Raw genomic sequence first — 18,652 nt, 5'->3', positions numbered from 1 at the left:
ATTGTTGGGTTATCTCTGCCTGTGGTTTGTTTTTTGCCTTTTGGTTTTTTTGGGGTTTTTTTTTTTGTGGTTGGACTCGATGATGTCAAAGGTCCCTTCCAACCATGAAGATTTTGTGATCCTGTAATGCGTAGCTTGAAAAGCAGCTGCCTTTATAGTCTAAAAGCCACAGCCATTCAGGAGGTGAATTTCTCCCGAGTCTGGTTTCTTCATAACATTATCTTCATACATCCTGACGGGGAGAACAGACCACTGCGACCTGCTCTTCAACAGCACTGAGAACATGCATTTTTTCAAAAAGGAGGTTTGGTATTTACATCCAATTGAGTTTGCTTCAGTGCTGAAGAACACTGTCCACATGGAAACTCCGCGCACAGTGCACACACACACAACAGCTTATCTGAAGTTGACTAATTTATTCAGTAGGATTTAATAAATATGAGTAAAACCTAAGAGAGGACAGTACAACAAAAGAGTAAAAGTGTTTTTCTTTTAAAAAATAGTGTTTCAGACTTGATATTGAACTGCCTTGATTTTAAAATGGAAAAAAAAAACCAAACCAAAAAACAGCTCCTTGTCAGGCTGCAGCCTCAAAAAAAGCAATTAGTCCATCTTGATCACAGCCATCCAGAATCTCCAGAAGAAGAGGAACTTTGGTTTTCACATTGGTGCCCTTGAATTTAAATTTATCTATGAAGAGATCTGTGATCATACCTGCAAAGGTAAAATCCAGGGAATTATTTGCCTTGTTTTCATGATGAGGTATCTCTACTTTAAACTCATTATTATACACCAACTATTCCAGTTGATTCAAGACTGAGATAAGACTCTTTTTAAATTCATATTTTAAGCAATAATTTCCCCTTTTAAACAAACCCAAAATGCCATTATAACCCCCCAGATTCCAGCTTCATTCCAAAGTGTGTGTTTTTGCCTTACAAAAAAAAAATCTGCAACACTAAGGAGGGAGGGGTGTCACAGGTCGGGCAGCGAGGACCCTGCTGACACTGTACCTACATGGGCTTCTTGCAGCTGGTGTCTGGCGGAGGTTCCCTGAGCTGGAGCTGTACGGGGAACACCAGAGGAGGCTACAGAATTCCCTTCACAAATTAGATCATCTTCTACGAGCCTCCCTCCCACCCCAGGTGCATTTCTCTGTTTTTCTGATGTTTTTCAAAAATTTAACTGCCCAGAACTTAATCACTCATTTAACTTGTATACATTCTTAAACGTAATCCTGAACTTGAATATGGTCCTCAATTGTGTCTGTAAAGACAAGGCACATCTGAATATAAAAAGCTGTCTATTAAACAAAAAAGTAGAGAAGTCACTTGCAAGTAATTCTGGTCTTTTCAATCTCAGTGATATGCCTGTGATGCCAAATCAGTTTTAAAAGTTCTCAGGTGAACAATTCTGGAAAAACTTTGGAGAGTTACTCAAAGTCTGTAGTAGCATACAAACCATTTTGAGGACGTGCTAGGTTTTACTGCCTCACCTCGAACTACAGGTTTTCATGGTCAAAACCACTGCGTAAATGCGCAGCCTTGGCTGTACGACCAGACAGACATTTATCCTTACATACCTACTGTTGTCCTGAAGCCACCCAAGCGTACCCACTTATCCCATTATTCCAACTCCGCTAATAACCAACTTTGTAACTATTTCAGTCACACCCAGTGTGCTCTCTGAACATTAAGCTGCATTTCAATAAAATGTTGGATTGATCAACAAACCATAAAGTCTCTCGAGATGCGCAGGTTGTCTCTTGTATTCCTCAAGCAGCTGCTCTGCCTCTTCCAAAATGCTGCGGTATTCTGGTAGCAGGAAGTCCGTGTTTCCTTCATGAACTTGCAATTCCTCAAAGACATTTTAAATCATGTGAATTAACAGCAGTTAAGTATCAGAAGAGCATAAAGGCAAGAAGAAATTAAGCTTGGGTCTGACAGGAGGAAGTATTTCAGAGACAAGACAATCCCTTTCTAAACTAGCAAGAGTTATTTTCAATGTGCTTCATTTTCTAATCTTCTAATGAAATGCCAGATGTTACTTGTCACTTCATAGATGAGATTCTCAAAATCCTGGGTATTACAGCTTCCAGCTCCAAGTACTGCCACAACAGGATCATGCCACAGTCCAGCCCTTGCAGTATCACATCTGATGAAGGCTCAAACCCTTCACCATGTCTTCATTTTTAGAATAAGTTCAATTCTAAAAAGCGTAGCACATGCTGAAGTCTGAAGGTAAAAGTAAACTCTGAAAGTATCACTCAATTTGTGACAGCAAATAGTTTTAAAGGCCTCTTCTAAAATGCCCCAGTCTACCATCAGACCAGATAATAAAAATACATGCCCTAGGAGCAGAAACTGAACAGATACCAGTGTGACACACATCTGACTTGAGCTGTACAGCTTGCCATCTGACAACATAATCCCCCATAAAAATCCTTCCACGGGAGTTCAGATACTTACTCTCAAAGCATCTATTAAGTGCACCTTCTTGGCCAACAGCTGCTGATACTCTAATTTAGGGTGGATAAGCTTTAATGTGTGCCTCACAGATTCTTCATTTATGTCTGTAGGGAGTAAAAAGAAAAACCCAACAAGCAAATTAATGCTACTTATTGATAAGAATATAAAATTACATTAAGGACAGAAAAATAGAGAAGAAAGTTTTACCATATGATATGTTGAGATTAATCTTCCTTTTAGTAGCCTCTTTGGAAAGCACATCTTTTAGGATGGATATTGTAGAAATGTTGTCAGACTTAAAACATCCCTCACCTTTTCTGTGAAGGAAGAAAAACTTTAAATGAACCAACTTAAACACATATGCATGCATTAGACTTGTCCCTATGATAAAATAGAAGGTCTGTAAATTAATGCCCAAATGGAAGACAAACCTTTTTAGAGGTCCTAATGATTCTCCATATACCAGGTGGCTGTGTACACACTTATCCTATTCCCTCCTTCCCTATTCCCACTGTAACCTTGTCAGACAACAGTTTGTTCCAGTAAATCAGACCAAGCAGTATACACAAATCTCAGGTACACACAAAGCAGTTATCTTTATTGTACGGCACTAATGTTACACAAGCAAGATGTCTTACTGTATTTACTCCTCCTAAGTTTTATCGCTGCAATACCTTGAAGCCAAACAGCAAGCTTCAATACCAGAAGGGAGAAAAAACACTCTCCTGCTGCTCCCCCAGAATACACCACCCAACAGCTTTCTACATGATGAGTAGACAATACGTATGGTAGGCTGGGAGCAGGTTGGAATCTATAATTACAGCAATTATTTTTTTCCCCTTTTTACAGTTCCATTTTCAGGTGGACATGTATCTTCCTTCAGCAAATGATGTAACTAATTGATTTGAGAATAGAGTATTAAACACAGAAATAATATTTGCCTAATAGAAGTTGCAGAAAAAGAAGGTTTTCAGCATAATGCTTATTCACAACTTTGCTTGCATGAGTATTATATGCCTTTTAAGTTATTTCTGCTCCTCAGTACAAAAAACAAGGAAGTTAAAAAACAACAGGTATTACAAAATAATTTCACTACATTAGTAACTAGGTTCTTTAAATTCGAAAAGCAAGCCACCATCCTAACAACATATTGCTTTCCTCCCTGGCAATTTTGTTTTTTGGACCAACTTCGAGAAAACCCCTATTCAAATTATAGGTTGTGTCATTACTGGATAGTGCTCACCCTGGTAACGTTTGACAATCCTGTTTAGGAAAGATTCCTGTTCTCTTTAATGGGAGTTTTGATGGGGCTGTGGGTGGAGAGATGAACAGCAGTATGGGTGTGAAACACACTTGCAGACTGGTCAAGAATGAAAAAGACAAAAGCCCCAGCATAGTCACATTGCACTTCAGTATTTGTATTTTACCTGTATGTACTTTCAAGCTGTGTACCCAGGAAGGTGTTCTGAAAATAAAAGGTGACACTCTCTCCAGCAGGAGTCTTTTCAGGCACTTCAGGCAAGCAAAACGCAACCCAGGAGTGAATTTCAGCAAAACTAAACTGGCCTTTGAGCGTCAGGGTATTCATGGGTCTGTATCATTATGAAATTAAAAAAAAAGAAAGAAAAAAAGACAAAAAAAAGGTTAACAGTTATGAAGGAAGGGCACTATCAGTGCACTGGTTATCCACATGGAAGAAGGTTTAGTTTGACACGGTGGTTTCCTTTTGATCAACACCCAGTAAAATGTCACCTATCTTGCTGTGTAGTTATGTATTACAAATTAATTCTGCTTTTCTGTTTTTCAAGACAAAAAGCTACGGGTACATTCAAGTTTTATCTCATGGTAGGCATGTCAGAGCTGGTTAAGAAACTAATTGGAAGTTTTTGAGGTATCCCATTTCAAGTTGTTAAACCTGAAACTTAATACAAAAGCAAGTAACTGACAACACTGCAAATATGACTAAAAGCCTCAACAGTCTCCCCTGCTGTCAACCGCAGGCAGAGCATAATGGCAGCTCATTTGCACATTAAGTAAAAGCATTTGGTGTAATTCCTTCCCTCCTTCAGTTCTGTTTTGAAGCAAGGAACACAAGATGTTCATTGAGGCGGGAAAAAATCGAGTAGAAATTGCATAAAATAGTAGGTTCCTAGCGGAGGAATGAGGGGCAAAAGGAGTCTTGGTGCCAAATTAGCTATGGGAAAGAATTGCATTAAAAGGGTGGAGAGGAAAATGAGGCTGAAACTGAGAAGACCGTGGTTCCTGACAGTAAGGGAGTTTCCTTTCTACCACACCCTCAGCTCTACTTACACATGGGGCTGCACTATAACCCAGGTTATTATGAAAAATAATCTGAAAACAAGGATAAAGAACGGCAAGCAAAGCAGGAACCCATTAAATCCACATTTTCTGTCAGAAAACCCATAAAAAGGAACTACAGGCTCAAAATTGTTGGTTACTGGTTAGAAAAGATGTACTTAAGTTTATAGAGTAAATGTTGTTTCAGCTGGATTTTGTCAGTTTTTCAAGAGAAAAAGGCATTGATTTTTCTTTGCAAATACCTGTCATGGTCAATAGAATGAGTTCTCTGATGAAGCGAAAGGGGTTTAATTTGATATTGATGAACTTGGCAGGTTTTTGGTTGAATTCTTGGAGTTACATACGCTTGAAGTGTCCCATACTGTCCTTCAATCGATCGAACCTGCAGAAATAAAAGCAAAAAAACCCCAAAAACCAAAGGGAAAGGATTAATTTACCATGATTTGTGGCACGTCAAAATATGTTAAAGAATGTAGTATTTCAAGGATATTTAGAGTACTATATTTACTCGATAATGCCACTATAAATAGAACAGATCACAAATGTTTTAAAACTAGATGAAGCAGTGTCCCATGAAGTGCTGCTACATTAGATGAATGACATACTAAGAAAAGAAAACCTGCTAACTTAAATTCTGATCAGTTAAAATAAAAGTTCTGTAACTTGCTTCTAATTCTTCAGTGGCCCCATTTTTTTTTTAATTAGGGAAAAAATACTTTCCATAGCAGTTGGCAGCAAAGAATAGAACAAGGAATTTAGAAGAGTAAACTGAATTTCAAAATACGTGTTCATCTCTTCATAGCAAAGTTGTCCCTAAGCTATTTTTGGAAAAGTTAAGAGGCCAGAATTAAGTTCAAGCAGGATGTACAAACACCTTCAAGGTACAGTACGCACTCTCCATGCCTCTGAGGATTGACAGCAATGTGTCAATCACTTCTCTGCTGAGACCAGTTACACAGACTGCACTAAAACATCTGCCACTCACACAGAACTGAGAAGAAACAGGAGTGTCCCACCTATAGCACCAACACAGCTGTGAAAATAGGCAGAGGAGCTACTGAAACAGCTTTACACAAACAAAAGAGCAAATCAGAGTATGGATTTGCTTTACAACCTTGATTATGTCCCCTATTTTATAGGATCTCAGAACTCAAAAGGCAGTGTTTTGCAGGAAGACATCCACTTCAACATTCCTAATAAAAATAAGTTAGTAAAGAGTTCTGTTTGGAAATAAAATCACCAAAACTTAAAAGTTGTACCGTCTGCATGTGCACAGACAAAATCTAAAAAGAGAGTGAACTCCAGGTGGCAAGTGCAAATCACTGGAGATCCTCAATATATTGCAGCAAGGTGGCAGTAGAAACTGTGCAGATAGAATCCACCGCGTCAGGATCCAAACACAGGAGTGATAGTACAGTGTTTTCGATGACACACTGCACTCTGATGACACACAAGGGTAAGTTTATAAATGTTTTTAGTGGGAGAGAAAAAAAATCCACCCTCTTTTTGTGTGTCATGAATGCATTTGATTCATTTTTCTTGTATTATTTATTCTTTACCTAGTATTTTCAACAGTAAAGGTGGCCAGGGTCATTTCCCTACATTGAAATAGAAGAGAACTGGGATATAGGGAGATAAAGTGATCTGCTCAGAATCAATAAGCAAACTAATAGTGTTTTAAGAAGGGAAATAAGAATCTTAGTTCTGTACACTAGGTCCAGTATTGCAACTTCACCAAAAAACAGATAACCACCCCCAACTTCCTCACATTTGATGCATCTTATGCAGGCTTAACTTTCTAATGATAATCTATTGGCTGAGAGTTTTACATAAACACAGACGTATCGCATTAGGAGGCTACAGTGCGAGGTGACTACACAGAGAGAAAACCTAGAGCCTGTGTGCATCTTGAGGATTTTCCTAATCATGATTTCCTCCATTATTTCCCCTGGTCATAGCCACAAACGTGTGAATTTGGTGGATTTGTTAAACTCCAAAACATTCACATGCCTTTAGTATAAGCATGGAATGACTGGATTTGCTTCCCCTCCAAAATACAAATCCAGTGTATATTCCCCGGTTACTTCCCAGTGTAACTTCCTTTAAACACTTCCGAGGACAAACAGTGCCAGAGCTTGCTTTCCCACGCCTCTCTCCACTTCACATCCCACACACAGTCTCCAGAATCAAGTATTTTCACAGTCTGTGGTTCCCCCATTGCTTTCATCTCAGGGACACTGAAGGAGGACCCCAGGCTCTCCTCTGAAGTAACACATTTTAGAAGTCTTTAGAAACCCTACAGACAATATCAAGGAACACAAGCCCTGGACTAGAAGGTTCTCAGGAAACAATCAGCAGTAGAAACTGGAGTGATCATTTTCTCTGGCTGAGCAGTCAGCCCAGGTAGAGATCTCTCCATTCCTAAGCAGATATCTACATAAAACATTAATTATGGAAAATATATTGGAGCATTTTACCTTAAGTTCAAGTCTCGTAGTATTTGCTTGGCATCGGTAAGTCGCAAGAAGAAAGTTGCTATTTGGCTGTAAACAGCAAAAAAAACCCCAGAAAAATAAGACAAAACAGGTCTGTGGATTCATAAAAGTTTCAAAGTTCTACTGGTCTGTTTTAAGTGCAGACATGTACAGTAAAGTTTTTGCTATTTACGTACAGCTTCTTCACAAAAGTTAAATACAAAAAGTAATCTCTGGTTCCCTAAAGTATTCAAATTAATTTTAATGACCGTAGAATTCAAAAAACTTCTCTGTATAAGAAGAAAGCAACTAAATCATCTTATACTCTTTAATACCACCATAAAAATTATATAGATATCTATTTTTCATCTGAAGAATGCATCTGTCAGTCTGCCCCACTCATCTATCTGCAATATTAGTTCAACATCCAAAATCTAAAATAAGATCAGTAAGAAAACACAACAACAAAAAAGATAAATTAATCATCATGAATTATAAAAAACTTAAAATAAAAAGTTGATTTCTGAAAGCTCCAGGGGAGACAAATGATGTGCAAATTCAGTTCTTAAAAGTAAAATACTTAGAGGATTGTTATAAGGAAAAGGACTTCACAGAAGATTTTCGTAATGCTCAGGTAGTTTCTGGATTTCCCCCCCGGCCTTAAGCATTGTTAGTAATTCTTTAAGTTTATAATTATTATACAAAAAATCCACTTAAACATACGCCTCCCCACACAGCAGAATTTTCCCGTTCTAAAGTGATTTTTAAGAGACACAGTAAGGAAGGAACAGAATGTTCTTCACCCAAATTACTTTGAAGTAAATATATGTGCCACTGGCAAATCCAGAGAAGAGAGCAATACTGAATGTGTCTTTCACACTCTTGACCAGGCAAGAAAAAAAGCACAAGAGCTGTTGCTTCTGGATTGTTTTGCACATATTTAGCTTTGCCCTATGTCAGGACTTGCCGCTAACTCCTAATTCTCCAGTATTTCTAACAAATCTGAGCTCTCCAAAATTACCAAATGAGTAGTTTAGCTCAATATATTGAAATTTACAAAATTACAAATACATACATCCAAACTCTATTTTTAATATACAGTATTAAGAAATACCATCATGTGATCTCTATAAATATAACCTCTTTTGTTTCACTTACCTCAGAATCGCAGCTGCTAAAACTAACAACAGCAGAATTTTTATCCACGTCCAGCAAGTCTATTGGGACATCGCTCTGCAGAACACACGAGGAAGGAAAAATAAAGAGCTGAAGTTCCTGAGCAGTTTCTAGCGCATTTGTCCTTTAACTGTCATCAATTATTTTAATAAAAGAGAGGGAATGATTGCTTCATCCGAGAAGTAAAAGCCTAACAGACACACAGTTTACTATTTAATCCCAGAGTAACATGATGATCTTTCTCTTATTGTCTTATGGAGTCCCGAACTCTTGTGCGGGTGCCTTACAACAACTTCTGTGTCAGATGTGTAACTATCTGTCAGACGTGAAAGTATCCTTCATTCATATGCATGACGTATAGTCATGATTGAAGTATTTCCCTATTTTAATACAGGTATTAAAATATTCATTCAAGAAACCAAGGATGATATTACATAATTATTAATCATCCTTTTACTCATAGTAATGCTTCTGACACAGACCACTTCCTATCTATGTGTGTTTTCACTGGAATTAAAATCAAATCTAACAATTTAAAAATGAGACTATTTGATTTGGTACTGCTTTGTAACTTCAGAGAAGTGTCAGGAAACGTTGACAAATACACAACATACTTCCTAAAAAAAATTTTTCAAGTTTCATTGTCTTCACACAGTAGAGGAATAGAGGATACTGCTTTATATTTCTTTAAAGAAAAAGCCATAAATTCTGAACTCTACATTAAGTTCAGGGCTAGATTAAACAATTTAATTATTCCTCACTTAGCTATGGAAACAGCAGATACTACAGAGCTGCAAATTAGCTGTAGGTTGGCATTGCTCTAACAACGTCCTTAATAAAAATAAGATTTATATTAAAAAGTCAAAAATAAAAACCTACAGTAGTTTTCTCCCATTAGTTACAGCAATTTCACCTCACAAATTCCTCCCTGTCAGATTTTTCTCCCCATGCATATCCCAGAAGAAGGTAATTCAGTACCACTACTCTTTCTGACTACCAAAGATAACATTAATTTCAGCTGATGCTGTAGGAGGAATAACTAATGAAGGCCGCTCTACTTGGCAGGAGTATTTATCACCAATTGCACACAAATCGGATGCTGTTGCACACTGAAAGCACACAGGTGGCCCACACCATTATAAAATTAATTTTCCACTACAGAGGACACTTAAGTGGCGAGTGAGAATTTGCACCTCATTTAAGATTTAGTGAGTTAACTGCTGTTTAATAAGAAGGGCACGTGCGAAAACAGGCACAAAAGTTACACAGAAACCTGCTAGCACAGCAGGCGTTTTGGTCTGTTTTGGTAGTTAGTGTAATGTTGCTCTCTTCAGTAAAGGTTTAAGTTGTGTTTGTTCTCTAACAAGCATTTACAACAGTTACTTCAACATTGCAAGGCTATACGCTCCAATTCTCTCTTAGAACAATTTAGACACTTAAAACCTCGCCTACTTAAGATATTATAACTTGGTTTTTTAAACTAGAAAGTCCCTGAACTGTTTTTTACACATGAAGAAAGCCATCAAGAACAAAACGACACTCACCTGTACCAGGACATTATCTATAGCTGTCTGCACCTCCAAGATGAGGCTGTAACTAGCATCATCCTTATTTAATGTAAACTTATCATTCACACTAAAGGTAGGTACTGATGAAACAGCAGTACTGGATTGAGAAGACTGCTGGTATTTTTCACGTTCCTGAAGTACTTTCATCTGTAAGTGTTCCAATTCATTCCTAGAAAAAGAAAACCACATATAATGCCTTAAAAAACCCAAAAACCTATAAAAACTGCCCTATAAATTAAGTAGATTAAGCTTGCAAGACCAACATGTTTATCTTATGTCAACAGTTTTCCAACCAGAAGTGACTGGTGACTCCCCTTTCCACAAATATAACAAAGATAAACTATATCGCGTGAAAATGGAGATGCTACTGTACCTTGCCAAAAGAGATCTCTACGAGTTACAGGAAAAGACAACTTTTTTCCTTCAAGAGCACAACACATTTTGAATTATATGCTAGTGAATACTTTCCTCCCATCACTTAGAAGCTATAAGCAGCATGGAAGAGGGAATCTTATCTTACTGGTGCTGAGGAAGAAGGCATTAAAACATAATCGTGTGAAGGCAAGATAGAAGAGACTGTGAAATGAGTCTGCTATTCACTGCTACTTTGAAAAGGTTTAAATCTACTTCTAGATACGTTAACAATAGAGAAAATCCAGTGAGATAGGAAGGAAAGATGACATTTCAGCTTTTAACATTTAAATTCTTCCATTTAAATTTCCTTCTAGTACAATTACCTTAAGGATGAAATCTTGCTCTGCATTTCTTGACTTAATTTTAGTTCTTCACCTGATCCACCTTCTCTATGGACAGGTTCTGTAGTCAGTCCTGTCAGCCAGCCTAAACCAATATATGAAGTTTATATTCCTTATAAACTATAAAGAAAAGCCTACACTCAGCTTTTGTATGTGTGGAGTGATGTTTGTTCCAGATGCTGGGTAGAAAGAATATAGACTTTAATTTAATCCTTTCTTTGGAGGATTAATCTAGACACTGAGCATGATTTTTTATGGGTTTCATTCTTAGTTTACATATTAGAAAACATTAGTTATTCTTTTTCATCAAGTACTTCAAGCAGTAAATCCCTCTGCAGCAGTTTCTAACTGAGCCCTTAATTTTTTCCCCACCTCTCTTTTTCTGGCAAAACTTTGAATAATTGGCAGTACTATATTTGAAAACAAAACAAAACCTTGTGCAATGCATTTATAGCAAACTGTATGCTGCACAGTGTGCTTTGAGATTGAATGCTGCCAGCTGAAGTGGAAAAAAACCCCCACCTTCTTGTTTACGTAATTACATTTACTTTAAAAAGCAAATACTAGTTTATTATATCCTGATACCTCAGGTATGATATGCAGACTTCAATGGGTGTTTATAGGTCTAGTTACCTCATCTAATACATGCAAACAGCACGATAGCATTATTATAAAATGCACCATAAAAGCTGACATGTCCACAATCTTCCACATTCCTTAGCCATCTGCTTCAAGCACCAAGGAAGCCCAATACTGGGGCATGAACTTTAAAAAAAAATCCACAGAAGTCCTACACTGCCAGGCTTCAAATGTAACTTTTAGTGCTCTAAGCCCTACTTCTCTGTTACCAAAATCTGCCAAACTCAGGCTACTGCACATCCTACCAGAGTTTACCTTTGAAAACCCACAGGTGAACATGGGCTTTTGCTTTTTTGAGGAATATTTTAGCTCCCAGTAGTTACCACATGCAACATGTTTATGGTGGCCTCTGTGACAGTCAGGCCAATAGCTCCAATCCTACAGAGAGGCTGCTGAGACGCCTCACATGGGGAAGCCTTATTTTCTGCTTAAAGCAAAATCAACCCCATTTAAAGCCCTATGAAGCTTAAAAGGAAGGAATTAGTGAAGCGACAGGAAAACAAAAAAGAAGATATGCATGTCTATTGAGATTTTTAATACAAAACGCCCCCATGAATAATTCCTTTGGATATAACATATTCATTACTTCATCACAGTTAGGCAGCAGTCCACACCACAGAAAAACCAGCCAGAACACATTATGAATATCTTAAAATACACAAACATAGCTTAAGCATAGGAAACATTTTTTTGAAGTGTAAATATTAAATTAGAAGAGATCTTTTCAACAAAACGTTATCCTGGTTCCAATCAGAATAAAAATTCTAAGAGATGTGAGCTGCACTAACAACATAGCCTCATTCATTTTATCACATCACCACACGTGACATCTATTGAGCAAACCATCTGATGCTTACCTGAGTATGTGGATGCTAAAATTTCATCATACCCATCTTTTCCTACACAGCCACCCTGGATTGATGCAATGCTCTCTGACAAAGCCTTAAAATAAATACATTCAAGCAGAAGGAAATGTCACTGCACTCATTTTAGACGTTTTGGGTTTTTTTGTGGGGGTTTTAAGAGTCATGCTCTCCCTTCTATCTGCGTGACAAAATACCTACTTAGATGCACAATATCTACAAAAGAGTAAGCCAGGTGATGACTATTACAGCTAAATCAGGGTGTTTTAACAAATGTATTCTGATTCTACTGTGCATAACAAAGACACTAAAAAGCAGTTTAAAGCAAAACACTGATGGACAACACTTCTCCAGGAGGAATTACTAATCTGACTGAAAGCTGAAAAAGTCACTATGGCTCAAATCCACTATTTTAAACAAATCATAACCAAAGTAATTATGCTCAGTAAAGTCCTGACAGTTTACATTTATTGTTTTACATGTAAAACACAGACTAGAGAGAGAAGTGCTGTATTAGGCTTCACCAAGGAGAGACTTCAGTAGTCAACAAAGCCAGAGCTTTAACACACCCTCTACGCTATTTTCATTTTTTCTTAAATCACGGTATTTCACTTTGTGGTTCTTAAATATTACGATGTTGCTTTGAAGTTTATACTGTCATATCACAAAGCTCAAATTAAAAACAAACCCCACATTTTCATAGCAATGATCTCGCATATACATTAAGCTTTGGAATATAGCTTCTTTTTTTAAACAAAAAAATCATTTTTTTCCATCAAGGAAGAGTATGATGAATGAATAGGGCTTACATGATCATATCGCAGGCCAGGATCATCTGCACTCTCAAAGTTATAGATTTCTAGCGCTCCATCATCTCGTCCAACAAGTAATTCTTTAACTCCATCTCCCAGAATGTCAAAACTATCAATACATAAGATACCTAACGAAAAAGAAAACAAAACAGCTTACTTCATCTTTATTTGTTTATGACACAATGATACACAGGCCACATTCAATTACATAGAAAGAGATTCTTGGTCGGCTTTTAAGGTTTTATTAATGCTATTTCTGGATGTGTCCACTAGAGGGCTGAAGTCTCTCACCTGTGCCCGAGGTTAGGCTCGCACAGGGGGTTTTACTGTTAGAATATAGAATATAAAGAACAGGGAAAATGTTGTATTATGTTCTGACCAATTAAGTCTCAATATGGAGCTTTTGTGAAGGCCTTATCCCATCCTCAGACAAAAACCCTTACAATGAAATTTTTCAAAAAAAAAAAAAAAATTCTTGGAGGGAGGATGCTAACCTCTCCTCTGAAGAAACTTTAAGAGTACTAAACATCTGAAAAACCTGGCAGGTATATTTGCACTTAGAAAAATGATAAAAATCTCAAGTAATCATAAATGAATCAATTTACTATTTTGTAAGAGACTGTCACTTTAAAAACACTGTAAAACCAAAAGTATACTAAAGTACTGGAAAGAATACAAAAAGAAAACCCAAAGCAAGACAAACTGATTAGAATTCTTTATAAGAGAATCAGAAGAATGAGGGAGACCTTACACACATTAATATCACATACTGACAGAATTACAATATGCCTTCAAAATATCTATGAATAAGATTTCCTGATTATCATACTTGTAATAAAGCCTCAGATATGCTGGAAAGCTAAAGAACGAGCAACTGAGACACATACCTCCTCTCTTTTTTTCATTTCCAATTTCCCACTTAGGTATAGGCTTGGAACCAGTAATCTGGATGAGACCCAATTTACCATCAGAAGTTCCATACACAATTTCTTCTCCAGAATCACCTAAACACACAAACTTAGTTGAGAATTTATAAAATCAAGTGCTTTAATCTAAAAAAGAATTAAAAGTATTGTGTAATTACACTCTACCACCCAAGGGAAAAAGAAAATGCGGACATTAACATTGGGTGACAGAGCTGTCATGCTTTAAAAAATACAGGAAAACTGCACTTGTTCTGATAGCCATGTTCTTCATGGCTAACAGTCTTCTGTGTATGAATGCCACCCTGACCTGGAGTCCAAATCATTCATAATCAAATACTTGAAATTTCAGGAAAGATAGGCTATTAAATTGCCTTTACAGAAGAGAAACAGAGAGATTCATTCAGAACAGGCATCCAATGGTGAATGTTGTGCTGAGACTTAAGCAAGTAAGAACTATTTTTCAAAACCAGCTCTGAACATCACTGTCACACAACCTAACTGAAACTAAATTAAGCACCAGATTAACACACTAAAGCGATTTCTATGAGGTTAGAAGAGATTAGCAAGAAGGATGATCAAACTATTTTAAGATTGATCCTTCCACAGTTTTAGTTTACGTGTGCTCTGCACAATATTCTCATCCATCCATTGGATGGAAGCAACTAGTGATTCTAGTTATGGAAATCCATGTGCAAGAGAAACCCAAACCCAGAACTTTGAAAAGGCCCCCAAAAGTCCAGTTCCTAATTACACAATGAGACTGCCTTATAGCTCGCTACTCTTGTAAGAGGCTTTGAATATAATTTATATATAACATAATGTATATAATTTATATATGTGAATATAATTTAGAACTAAAACAGTCGTATGCATGTGTGTATATATTTATTTGTGTGTAAGAACTGACTTCACATAGTTTTCTGCCACATTTTTAACAGCTTAAAAATCAAAGCAAAATGTAATTAACAAATTCAAGCAATAAAATCTTAAAAATATAATAAAATAATATTTTTTAGTTATATTTATATTCAAAATCTTCTTACCCCCATTTCCATTGCTTAGAGCAAGAACTGTAGGTGGTCCAGGAACTTCTACTTCATATAGTAAATCGGATCCCTACAGACAAGGAGAACTATCTTGAAAGAGTTTTACTAAAAAATCCAAGACAAACAAACTGAAAATACCAAACAAAACCACACCAACCAACCCAAAAACTGACCACAAACCAAACCAGACCAAAACCCCTCGAGCATAAGGACAAAATTATTATGCATAACAGTAACAGATATACTTCACTTATACAAACTCCCAATACCTATGGGAGAAACATTTCTAAGCCAAAACAGAGTGAAGTTTATATAACATGTTGAAATGTGTTATTAGTAAAAATAATCTGCAAATTTGTCTGGCAAATAAATTTGTTAAACCATTTAATATTACTCAGACTTGTCATGACAATAATTTGTGAGAGCAAGAATTTCCAACCGATAAAGACTTAGACATTTAATTCCCTTATATGAACACTTTTAGTTAGAAGAGACCAATGTTACCTACTTCCTCCTATGACTTCCAAAGTCTATTTATTTTATTAATCATCATTTTGCAAATTTACAATCACAATTTTGCTTTAAAAAAAATAATGTACCAGCATTATAGACGGTAACACTGCCAAGTGAGATAAAGTATTCTTATCCTTATGATATTTAAGTCAGGTTGATATGCTGATTCCCTTAAGAATTAGTTCAATTCCATGACATCAATATATAAAACAGAAAAAAGCAAGTATTTTAACCTGTAAAACTCTGAGGACTCTATCCTGACATGCAAGTACTGGTGTAATACAATTCACTTTATCTACAGGAAGGCAGAGAACATCATTGATTTTATCTCCTGATAGGTAGTAGTGCTGGTCTTTGCAGTCGCAGTAATGGTTATAGATATAGCTTGCACAAAGAAAGAGATCTGCTCCCGAAATATGCCTGAGAAAAAGAAAACACTTCTTGTAGCATTTTCCCAGTATAGTTACAGTGACAGCCTTTTAGCCCTACTAGACATGTGCACTTCTGCTTGCAGATTCCGGGCATTAGTGGGTCCTGCAAGCTGGTCCAGCTATTAAAAAAAAGTTTCTTACAAACGTTAAAGATGTATGATTTCTATAGCTCACAAATTTCCTGTTTTGCCTTCACATCAATCCCAAGAATATCTTTACAGTCATTTCATTAATATAATTTCATAATATTACTTTCTCTCAAGACAGTTTATATATGGCAGCATCTTATATCACGATCCAAAAAGAAAAAAAAAATTCCTGTTCTGCTACAGGAAGGGTATATGGACATGATACATTGATACATTATGGCAATAATCCTGCTCACCTGCATTTGCACTGATGTGAGCACCTCCAGATCCCTCCCAAACCCCCTTCTTCACTTTCTAAACTTCACCGTGATTTTCTAAGTTCCTTCCTACACGCCATAGCACAAGCTGAAGCTGGACTAGCACTTAGTGTTACCTACATGAACTAACAATTTGCTATGGCTATAAAGAAATATAAAAGATACGCACATAGCTTTGATGCTTTCAGTAAGGTTAGTTTCAAATGAAAGAAACTGCTTCCCTCTTTTTGTGAAACCTCTAACTTCTGATCCTGTAGCCACAAAAATTTTCTCCTGTGGTGTATTAAGAGCTCCTCCCAGCTCCAATCTTGAAATTTTTTGGCCTGGCAGCGTCTTGAAGACTGGCTGTAAACAGAAAAGCAATTTTCATCATCACAATATCGTACTTATGGTAATCTTTTAATATAAAGGATAATAAATTTGTTTTAAAATTTCTGGCATAACTAAGGATATTATTAATTACATGCAGACAAAAATAACCTGAACATTTCTCTTCAAAATCACAAAGCAATCAAGCATTTTATACATGAATAGATATAAAAAGCTATAAAATATTATACAGACTTTATTATGTCATCGTTATTCATCCATATGAAAACTGTAAGCACTGCTGGTAGCTGTAACTTGTTTGTGGTTTTTTAGAACTGCTGCATTCTTATTCCAGAAGACTACATAGATTTCTTTGTATTTTTATGAAGACCTTATGAGCTGGCTATGAACTTCCTTAATGGGAAAAAAATTTATAAATTTATAAGCTGAGCATAAGTCTCATTATTTCTCATAAAAAGCAATCAGTTTGTCAAAATCCTCTAAGGTGAATCACTGCAGTCACTGTCCAGTCACAGTAACTGAGTGTGTCTACAAACTTAAGCCCAACTGAACTGCAATGCAAAAGCTGTTAAACTTACTGTTTTTGTGATCATACACACTAGTATCTGACCCTACAACCGTGGAGGACCATGTGCTTGTCCAGGCATGAAATGAGCATGGCCTCATCACAGCTAGGTATCAGTCCACAGCCCTACCTAGACACCATCCACAGGCATCTTATTTCCCATGTCAATAAAAACAGACTTTCAAAGTTCATTAGGAAGAATATTTAAAACATAAAATTCTAAAATGGTACATTTCCACTTACCACAGCTTCCCCTTTTTTTATGCCAAAACACGTAACGACCCCATCCTGATCTCCAACAACCACCTTCAAGAGTATAATACATTGTTATTTTTTATTATGGGCATAAATATTTTTTAAATAATGCTTTTTCTGTATCAGTCCTATTTTCCTCCATTTAAATATTTTAAATTCTGCAGTACTTAATTTACATAGCTAGATGTAGAAAAGCTAGATAAACTACTATAGCTAGGACACTAAGGCCTTAGAACAGTAATTGAAGTGACAGCATTTAGAGTCCTTTTTCTGCTTCTAGTTGTAAACGCTGGCAGCCATGGGGGGAACACACCACAAAGGGGGATTTGGGAAGAGCTGTGTTTTCCTATCGAGAATGGGTCATTAAAACAACGCACTGTTGTTTCTATTCTGTTTTCCTATTTGAGTCTCCTTAGCTTGAAGCTGTACTGCGGAAAACTGAGAAAGAGATATTTAATCTTGGGTGTTAGCAACATGGAGACAGAGCAACAGGCTGTGGTTTTCAGCAATGCCTTAAGTTTTGACAACTCCCTACTGGTCCTGAAAGTTTTCCAAAGACAAAATTCAAACTTTTTGGGGGGGTTTTGTTTTTCCCGAGGCTTCTTCCCTCCGAGACACCCCCCGACGATACCCCATAGCCGGCTGACAGGGAGGAAGGCCGGGACGCTGCCGACGGGGCCCACAGCCGCTACCTTCTGCGTGGCCTTTCTCCCGGAGGCGGGAAGCAGCCTCATCGTCTTCTGAGCCGTCACTCCCACCTGTCGGAAGACACGACCGTTAACCGGGCCCACCAGCCCGCCGGTATACCCGGGGGGATGCGTTCCCCGTCCCGCCTCAGACGGCTCTAGCAGAAGCCGGCCCGGCCCCGGTCCCACCGGGAGGCGCCTCCCGCCCCAACCCCGCCTCCCAGAGCACCGGGACCCTCTTCCGGGCTTCTGGCCCCGCCGTCCCAGCCCACTCGCCGCCGTTCCGGCCCGCTCATACCTGCAGGTAGTCGACGCGGGCCAGGCTGAGCTCCATGGCGCCCGGTGAGCCGATCCCACCCGGGCCCCGCCGCTCCCGTTACCGCGGCAACCGACATGGCCGCCAGCCGCCTTCCCATTGGC

The 18,652-nt window shown here is 37.6% G+C and overlaps 1 protein-coding gene across 2 annotated transcripts; it reads right to left on the bottom strand.

Annotated features, from left to right (window-relative positions):
• Window positions 1-396: 396 nt before the first annotated feature.
• Window positions 397-18,615, bottom strand: BBS7 (Bardet-Biedl syndrome 7). 2 transcript variants are annotated; one of them, XM_014950096.1, is made up of 19 exons: window positions 18,531-18,615; window positions 18,239-18,304; window positions 17,535-17,597; window positions 16,566-16,741; window positions 15,793-15,979; window positions 15,044-15,116; window positions 13,962-14,078; window positions 13,072-13,202; window positions 12,257-12,341; window positions 10,743-10,845; window positions 9,982-10,174; window positions 8,420-8,494; window positions 7,265-7,330; window positions 5,030-5,169; window positions 3,896-4,060; window positions 2,676-2,785; window positions 2,469-2,572; window positions 1,734-1,857; window positions 397-714 (listed from the first exon to the last, which is right to left on the bottom strand). In XM_014950096.1, exons 1-19 carry the CDS (start codon window positions 18,564-18,566, stop codon window positions 578-580), a joined length of 2,151 nt encoding a protein of 716 aa, XP_014805582.1. In that variant the 5' UTR covers window positions 18,567-18,615; the 3' UTR covers window positions 397-577. The 2 variants fall into 2 exon arrangements, with proteins under 2 accessions (XP_014805582.1, XP_014805583.1); XM_014950097.1 differs by having other exon boundaries at window positions 18,178-18,304; window positions 18,531-18,608.
• Between the last annotated feature and the right edge of the window lie 37 nt (window positions 18,616-18,652).

Source organism: Calidris pugnax, unplaced genomic scaffold (genome assembly GCF_001431845.1).
Source record: "Calidris pugnax isolate Ruff unplaced genomic scaffold, ASM143184v1 scaffold42, whole genome shotgun sequence".
Taxonomy (NCBI): domain Eukaryota; kingdom Metazoa; phylum Chordata; class Aves; order Charadriiformes; family Scolopacidae; genus Calidris; species Calidris pugnax.
The sequence above is the reverse complement of the archived record's forward strand: the minus strand, read 5'-3'. Positions and strand labels throughout refer to the sequence as shown.